Here is a 9,435-nt window from a genome sequence, read left to right as displayed (position 1 = left end):
AGACTTGGATAACACACCCTTTGATTAAAAACAACAAGAATGGATCCCGTAGAGTACTACGGACACGAGGGATGCTAATACCTTCCCCTTGTGTAACCGACTTTCGTACCCTTCTCTTGGTCGCGAGACCATCCCTTTCCCTGTTTGAGGTTTGTTGGATATTTCCTTTCCTTTATTGGGATAAATAAAGTTATGTAACACTATAAAAATTATTTTAAAATAAAAAGCAAAACAAACGAGCCAAAATAGTGAGGAAAAGCATCCCGATAGAGAAAACGATCTCAATCAGATTGAGACTTCAACCATTACAAATAAGGGAATTTCTTAACCCGCACTATATTTTTTTTTACGCACCACGTGAATTTTTAAAAATGTCTTTGAAAATCATAAATATATTTTTGGAACGCACCGATACACACTTTACCACCTAATTTATTCTGAATATGCATTTTCGAAAATTCTGAGAAACACATCTTTGTTTCTAGTTTTACACAAAAAAGAAAGAACCTTTAATGGGCCGTTTCTAGTTTTACATACCAAAGAAAGAACCTTTAATGGGTCAAGAAGGAGAGAAGGAGAGGATCCATGGTGAAGAACTCATATTTACACTAAAAAAATGGAATGTGTGACAGCTGAACAGTTAAATGGTCAATGGCACATCATTATAGCTATTGTGGATAAAGGTAGTAATAAAAGCATATACCTGTATAGTTTTCCCTATAATTAGAGACGTCTACGAGACATATTTCCATATCCACAACTAGCTCTAAGGTTCCTTCTCTAGCTGCAATACAAATAAATGCTAAGGAAATGAAACACTCTTTTAGATCTACTAGCTATTCCCTTTTCAATTTCAAGCTAATCGGAAGTAAAACATTTCCCATAAAGGTTCTTTCTCTGGCATGTAAAACTAGGAACCTTAAATGTATTTCCTGGAACTTCAAAAAATGTATTTCCAGAATAAATTAATTCGTAAAGTGTATATGAGTGCGTCTTGAAAATGTATTTCTGGTTTTCACGAGCATTTTTGAAAATTTGCATGGTGCATAGGAAAAAGATAGGGTGGGTTAAGAAATTCCCACAAATAATCCGCATCATACCAACCAAGAATGTATATACTTTAATGAATACCAAAAATATGTAAAAAGAAAACAAAATATATATGGGTATAAATCAAACCCATCCTCTTCCTGAAAAACACTAAAATTCACATAAAAGAAAGAGACTCCCTTTTATTTTATTCCTTTATCAAAATCAATTGCAGCTCTAGTGCTTTTGAGAGAGGGTGTTGCTTTTAGAATCTACCAACAATTCATCTAGAATGATTGGGTCTTTAAGCACTGCATTAACAGTAGAATGCATCTCATTTGAAGTAAACCCATCATCCTTAATGTAGAATAGGTTCAACACTTTCATCATTTTCCAAAACAAATCCTTGCAATCTCTTGGAACTAAGCTTCCTTTTTCCTTCAAAACTAATCTCAGGAGTTCTTTTCTCTTATCCTCAATAACACCTTTCATCTTATCAACGGCGTCTTCATAAGTATCAGCTCCATTACTATGAATCATATGCAAACTCACTGCATTCAGTTTTCCTTCCTCAGATTCTCTCTACAACATAGCAGACACAAAAAGATATTAGTCGCCACGTATGAAGTACAAACATAGACACTGACACTGACACGTTAACACTGACAATAATTTGAAAAAATGAAAAAATTGAATGTTAGTCAGATACTAACACATGTAGGACACCGAACACGCCGAACTCTTACCTCAAAGCTGACACGTCAAGGAAAGAGAAGGAATGAACTGAACTATATTACCTTAAAACCTTGAATATCGTTGAGAAGACGCCCGCAGGTGCTCATGGTCTTGTAAAGATGATCCAATTCCTGATTTACAGCAGCATCATCTGAAAGCTTAGGTCCAACAAGATAGAGGGCTGGAAGAACAATTGGTCCTAAGGCAAATGATACGTATGCATTTTGCATATAATCATCCATTGTTGGAGTGGCCTTGGTTCTCAACCACTCAGCTTCTGTATACATAGACCGCATCAAATCTAACCACTGCAAATCAAAGTATCAAACAAAGTCAATCCATTAAGAAAAATCTTGGAACAAGGATGCAAAATAACATTAGTAAAAAAATATAGGCAGAAAGATGGAGAAACATCTCACAATCTTGATAACATTGTCTTTCACATTGCGTCCTTGCCGCTCGACAGAGTTCTCTCCAATCTCACAAATTGTGCTACGAACTGCAGAAAATATTATCTTAACCGCCTCAGAACAGTAAACAGTACTGACATCTACATCCCACCTGCAGTTCCATAACCACAATATTACTAATTGTTCTGAAAATTTTGAGAAAAATTCAAAAGGAAATCAAGAGATGGCATGGTTTTAATTAAAAATAGGAATATACTTCTCAACTAGTTGAATAAGGTTCAGTTGCTCTTCTTCAGAACTCCCGACATCAAAGAAATCATCAACAACTGTTGTGAGCACCCCGTTTTTGGCCCAAGATATGCGAGCATCAGAAAGTTCGGGGGAAAAATAAGTGGCTGCACTAGAGAAGTAACAATATGCCAGTTTCTGCCTTGCAAACTCTAGTTTGTCTAGTTTGTTTTCAACAACCCACCTGCATATGATAGAGATTAGTTATACTTAGCTTGAGGAAATGAAAGATCCTTTTGGATAAATTTTCTAGAAAGCAAATCATATGTTACAGCTGCTTTTGGACTAGATTATTTTGGCATTAAAAGCTAATTCAATATTTAAGCTAAAAATTTATAACTTTTTCTTTTAAGGAGACATATTCATATGAAATTTTAGAAAGATTCAAACGAAAGATATACCTTGAAAGTTGTTTCAACTCTTTACCGTGTATTGATTGGCAGAGATTGAAGTCTTCAACAGCTAGCTTCAAAATTTCTTTGTTTGCAAGATTCCAGGATCTGTGTCAGACAAATAATCAAGAATTTGACTGCAAAAAAGAGGTATGAAAAACGAAATTTGAGATGGGAAACAAACTAGTGGAGGCGTACCTGTATGATGTTTTTAAAATCCTTGTTTCGTCTACATTATAATGGTCCACCGATCTCCTGTTTAATACACGCTCCAAATTCGCATGATGTGGAAACTTAAGAACATCATTGACCTAAGATGCAAAAACATTGTAGTTTTCAAAATGCATTGTAATATTTCATATAAGCAGTTAAATTTAATGAAAGATTGAAATAATAAACTACCTCGTTATCAACATAAATATGAAGTTTATCGGCATACAAATGGTAATCAGAAGAATCCTGCTTCAGAAGATTTCTTGTCCAAGAACTTTGTTTTACTAAAACTGATTCTTCCGGATGTATAATGACTTGTGAAGCCCTATATAGCTCTAAAACAGCACTAGCATCCTTCAAGTAACCTTTCAAGGAATGGGGAAATTTTTCTTCTGAATATCGATAAAATGGATCTGCAAAGACATCATATAGCTCAGCTTCTTTTCTTCTTTTTTTATCGATAAAAAAGATTATAACTACTTGGCACACATTTGCACAATTAAGTTTGGTCAAAAAGTGAGTTTGCTCAAACTGATTTATGTTTGGCTAAACTGTCTCAAAAATATGAAACCTCAAACAAAAAAATGAGAATGAAAATTTAACATGAATCTTGCTTCTATAAACGAATTAAGGAATTTACCAAACATAGTGTCAAAGTCCATTTGCTTAAAGAAAAGTACTTTTACTCTACATGTAATTTGCCAACTACAAACTAAACATGCATTTAAATGTTACAGATGATCTTACCTGAAGAAACTTCATAACCATTGAGACGCAGCATTCGAAATGCCATTGCACAGGTTGTTGGGTCTAAAAATATAGTTTCATCTCCTTGTAGCCAAAATCTGTTTTTTCACGAATTAAATGGTGAAGATATCCAATTGATGAAAATGAAAAGTTTCTATGCATGCACAAACGTTTTTGAAGTTAAGCCTCTTTAGATAAACAACTTATTTAAACGCTTCTCGTATAAATGCTTATATGTGAGCTATTTCTATAACAACATAAAATAATGTTAAATTGTTTTCGTACAAACTGTTTCCATAAGCTATTCCAAACAGTTTCACGAGTGCTTATTCGAGTACTAGTCCAAACAGACCCTTACTATCTCTATATTTTTATCACATATACATAAACTCTTTCCTACTTCTCTAGCTACTGACATTGTATTTTACTCTAACAGGAGCATGCATCTCAAATGTATTATTACCTGTATGTTTCATCCAGTACACTTCGAATTTCCTCTTTGAAATGATGATTAATACCCAACCTTTCAAGACTATCAATCATATAAAGACGAGCATATATATCCAGAGGATAAACCGTGGGAACTGAGTTTTTTTACACAAAAAAAATTAATGCACAAAAGGTAAGCGACTAAAATAAATTTAAATTTGAAGGAAAATAAGTCTGAAAATGAACCTGCATTCCCAAACTTTTGTAATACTGATTGGAGGTAACTAAGACAGTCAGCATTCTTTAAGTGATGAAAAGCAGCTGCAGTTGTAGCCGGTGAATTAAACAAAGATCCATTCTTTCTTTGATACTTCATGATTGTATTCATGTCCGGCGACTTCAACATTCCTTCTGACACATATGCTAGATATGCTCTCCACCCTTCTGAATTGCTTTCAGAGCCTCTGTGTCAAAACAAATGCATCAGAAAGAGGTCAGTTTGGAGAATATTTTTTCGTTTTAAACCTCAGGTTCCTAGGGATAAAGGGTCCTGGTAATCTGGAGTTCGGCCTGGAAGAAAATAAAGTTTGACCGAAATTTGTTTCAGCCAAGATTTAAACCCGGGTACTCATTAACCATTTGAGGCCAACCAGCTTGCAGAATTTAGGCAAAATGAAAAATAAGATATACACAAGAGAAAACAAAAATACTACCTTTGAAGCTCTCTGTCTCTCTTTTGGATCATTGCTTCCAAGCTCGTGGCTCGAATTGGAAGATTAATGCCCAAAGTTTGTGCATATTCAACCAAAGAAGGAAAAAGTATATCAAATCCTATGGGACGGTGTTGCTTGTCATCATTGATTGAAGTAAAGTTTGACTCAATAAAATGAAGTCCTGCAAAAAATCAAGAAACCTCATTTCTATGACAGACGAAAAGACAAGTGTAAATTGATGCATTGACATATTTTATATTTACTCATATGAGAATACTATAAAATAAGAACTTTGGCTCTGGTACTAGTTGATGGACTGAGAACAGATTCACAATGCCAAATAACAATAGATACAATACAATGTATAGCATGTAACAATTCTGTAAACGATAACCGGGAGAAAAGTAAAGTACCCTTATTAAGCTTATCTTCACCAATACCCCATTGCTTTAATGCAAGGATAGAAGCTAAGGTAGACAAGAGAGCATCATTCATCAACAATGGATGTCGATCAGGAAGACCCCAAGAGCCATCCACAAGTTGATTATCCAGCAACCAATTCAAGCACTGAGGGAAATAGGGGGTATGCGGCGACGTTGAAGAAGGAATCATTGCCACAAAAGCAGTATCATATGAAGAAATTGAAAGCTCGACCTTATTGAACATGTTCTTGATTCTTTCTTTAGTGTCTTCAAAACACTACAAACAATAAAACTCATTTTATTTCCTTCCTTCACTAATTCTTACAAGAAAAAATATATATATTAGAAAAAATTTAAGAATATGCAAGTCATACCAAAGCTGTAGTAGTGTTCATATTCTTCTTTACGGTCGACGCAACCATAGAAGAATCTGTTAAGAAGGAAAAAAACTATCAGACCTTTCATATAAACAAAAATGCATGTTTCATATAAATATCTCAATTTGGACTTGGGAGCCGAAAATATGAAATTTCAATTAGGGTAATTTAACACTGTAAGTAAACACCAAAAATTTTCCAGTAATAACTCAATGTAGTATCCAGTAATTTAACACTAGCACCTCAAAATAAAAGTTGTCAGCATCTTAAACCTTTATTCATTTTATTCAAATAATTACCAGTGCCAATGTGCCAGTGTCGTGTTTCCGTGTCTGTGTAATAGCTTCACCAAACTCTTAAAACAAGAAATGGGAAAAAAAAATTGCATGGCCATTCAGCATATAATATAGCAAAGTTTGAAAATTACTACCAAAGCATAACGACATAGAGAAAAATTACTGAAAATTAAAAGAAAAAGTGAAGAAGAGAGACCTGAAGTAGAAGAAGTGCAAGAGAGAGGAGCGATGAAGCGTGAAAGAGACATGATGATAGTGAGACACTATGGAATCAATAGTTTGAGTTTCAATTTCAACTGCTCTTTATTCTACAACACTTTTTTCATTTTTACAATATGTCAGGGTTCGATTCTCTATTGTACGCGCGCAGAGGTTTGAGTGCAGTTCAATAATTTTTAACCGTCCGATAAATTGAACCATGTAGATACTGCCACGTGTCAAACAAAGATTATAACAGAAAAAATAGAAACAGACAAGAGAATGATACATACACCAACCAGAAACTCTTGGCTACTTATTTACTGCCGTCGTTACTTTGCCGTTGCCGGCCGGCATTTGTTTCTTTGCTCTATCAGATCTCCGTCGTCGGAGCACCGCAACTCCGTTTGCAACATTTCTGATGACTTGTCCCGTCACGATCTCAGACCGCCGCAATCTTTCTCGGCCGTTTACCATTGCAACGGCGTGTAGTCTTCTGCGGTATGGTCGGAGAAGGTGTGACCGCCATGGACGAACCAACAGCCTACCATTCATGCAACCCCACGGTTAAGCTTTTCAACTAAAAATCAATGAAATATCCACGTGGTGTAAATTCCGTCGTTAATTTTATCGGACGGTGTTAAATTCTCGAAAGGTAAAATGACCTTGGCGCCCTAAGCTCACTATTCCCTCTTCATACGTTCAAACTTGTAATCACTTTTCATTTTTATAAATTTAGTTTAGATAGTTATCTATATAAAGTAAATAATTTATAAAATATTTATGGTCAAACCAGCACAAATTTAAGTTTAGAAAGTAATAAAATAAAATTTGATTTTTTAACATGGAAAATATATTATTTCGTATTAAATATATTAACAATTAGTTTATGCTAAATAAATATTTTACTATTCTTTCATGTAAAATATAATATATTCTCATAATTTAGTCTTATAGTAAATATACTTTTGGAAAAGTTTAAAAAATATTTAACTATTTATGTAAATTGTCCGCTTTATTAATGAAATTTTGTAGAATGTAAAAAGCAAACAAATAAGTCAATAAACGTAAACATACCATCTATACGTTTTTTTGGGTTTTATTTGTGTTTTGAATCAAATAAAAATCTTATATATTTTTATTTATAATTTCTTAATTGTAAATAATTTATTTATTTTAATGCTATAAAAGTTATTGTATTTTAAAAACTTTTAAATTAGTTTAGAGAAGGGGATTAGGTCAAGACCTTCTCAAAATTTCAATTATGTATCATTGTTTAAGTTTTTTGATATACATTAAATGTATAAATTTAATGTATATAAAGATTAGATCATATAAGAAATATTAACAATTAGTTTATGCTAAATAAATATTTTACTATTCTTTCATTTAAAATATAATATATTCTCATAATTTAATTAATATACTTTTGGAAAAGTTTAAAAAATATTTAATTATTTATGTAAATTGTTCCTTTATATATATATATATATATATATATATATATATATATATATATATATATATATATATATATATATATATATATATATATATATATATATGGGACGTATGGAGAACTTATGAGAACTGAGAATTTTTAATAATAACCATTAGATTTGAATTAAAGGCTTAGATTTATCTTATATTTTAAATACATATTTCATAAATCTCGTATTCACTTAATCATTAACTAAATATTTAAAAATATAAGGTAAATCTGAGCCATTAATTCAAATCTAATGGTTATTATTAAAAGTTCTCAGTTGTGTGTGTGTGTGTGTGTGTTGTCGCACGCTCGCGAAAAATGAACAGAGTCGCCACCAATATATTTATCCCATAAGGGAAAGGAATACCAGGAAACCTAACAAAGGAAGGAACAGGGTCTTGCGACCAGAGAATCAAGGTACGGGAGTCGGTTACGCAAGGGGAAGGTATTAGCACCCCTCGCGCCCATCGTACTCGATGGTATCCACCTATGTTTGTTTCTATCTAAAGGGTGTGTACTATGTCTATGTCTACATGCGAATGAATGCAAAAGAAATACGGGGAAAAGAAGGAATATTTACAAATGTGCTCGTTCAAGCCCCGCGACTTGATGCCTACGTATCCTTTTCAAGAATCAGAGCGCCGTAGTTCGGCTCCATAATTTTGTTTGTTTTTGTGTTTTTTAGTTGGGCGGAGTTAACGCTCGCGCTCTTGCATAAGGGGACAACCTAGGATGCAATGGAGCGGAGATAACGATGCCCTTAAGAAAGGAGAGAAAGAGAGAGAGAGTTTGAGTGTTTCGAGGAAATCCCTAAAGCAAGGGAAACTCGAGTTACTCTTTGGTTTGTGTCTTTTAGAATTTGGGAACTTACGCCCGAATGGAACCCTAAAGCAAGGGAGATCCAAGCACTCGAATGATTCCCTAAAGCAAGGGAGATTCAAGCTTCCATTCCCTTTTTAATGATTTTCACTTTTTTATTAATGTTTTTTTAAGTGTCTTCTTTGTATTTTTTATGGGGATTTTATTTTGAATATTTGTTAGATGTTTTATGTTGAAAAAAGAAAAGAAACTAGCCTAAGTATGAAAGGAATTTCTACCTAATGTTATCATGGTTTCTACCTAAGGTTAGGAATAAAAGACACATGGAAAATAAAGCAAAAAGTGGAGTATTTGAAAATAGCATAAGAGCATGAAAAAGAACAAGTAGAAAATATAGTAAAAGTGGACTAAAAATACTACTATTTTTTATTAATTTTTATGAGAGAAATTGAATTACAAGTCAAGTAAAAAGACTAAAAAACAAATAGCCTAAAACTAATATTTTTATGAACATTTTTATGTCAAAAATTGTGTTAAGGGTCTAAAAAACAATAGGAAAAAATTAGTATTTTTATGGTGCTTACTAAATGCATTTTTATTACCTAAAAGGAGTAGCAAAAACTAAGTAGAAAAACCTAAAAAACTATCAATTAAACATGGGCTCAGGGGGTGTGGGTTGAATATGGGTGTATGAGATAGTAAGGGCGCAGGCCCAGAATAATAGCCCAGGAGGTTTTTGTTCATGTTTCTTCTCAGCCAAAAAAGTGTAGTGGGCCAGGTGGGGTGAGACCAGCAGTTCGGTGGCAGGCCCAAGGGTGTTTTTATTCTAGTTGTTTAGCCAAAAAGGAAGCAGCATGGGCCAAAGAGGGGGTGAAGAT

General features: G+C 33.5%; 1 protein-coding gene across 2 annotated transcripts; it reads right to left on the bottom strand.

The window, feature by feature from the left end:
- Positions 1–328: 328 nt before the first annotated feature.
- LOC131594659 (ent-kaurene synthase TSP4, chloroplastic-like) lies at positions 329–6,867 on the bottom strand. Of its 2 annotated transcripts, none has more exons than XM_058866844.1 (14): positions 6,248–6,867; positions 5,753–5,808; positions 5,370–5,655; positions 4,957–5,137; positions 4,490–4,707; positions 4,278–4,398; positions 3,815–3,912; positions 3,257–3,480; positions 3,053–3,165; positions 2,864–2,962; positions 2,431–2,646; positions 2,184–2,325; positions 1,827–2,072; positions 329–1,611 (listed from the first exon to the last, which is right to left on the bottom strand). In XM_058866844.1, exons 1-14 carry the CDS (start codon positions 6,297–6,299, stop codon positions 1,267–1,269), a joined length of 2,397 nt encoding a protein of 798 aa, XP_058722827.1. In that variant the 5' UTR covers positions 6,300–6,867; the 3' UTR covers positions 329–1,266. The 2 variants fall into 2 exon arrangements, with proteins under 2 accessions (XP_058722827.1, XP_058722828.1); XM_058866845.1 differs by having other exon boundaries at positions 6,543–6,867.
- Positions 6,868–9,435: the final 2,568 nt, after the last annotated feature.

The sequence above is a fragment of the Vicia villosa genome, linkage group LG4, assembly GCF_029867415.1.
Source record: "Vicia villosa cultivar HV-30 ecotype Madison, WI linkage group LG4, Vvil1.0, whole genome shotgun sequence".
NCBI lineage: Eukaryota > Viridiplantae > Streptophyta > Magnoliopsida > Fabales > Fabaceae > Vicia > Vicia villosa.
Note: the sequence above shows the minus strand (reverse complement) of the source record. Positions and strands in the feature narration are given on the sequence as shown.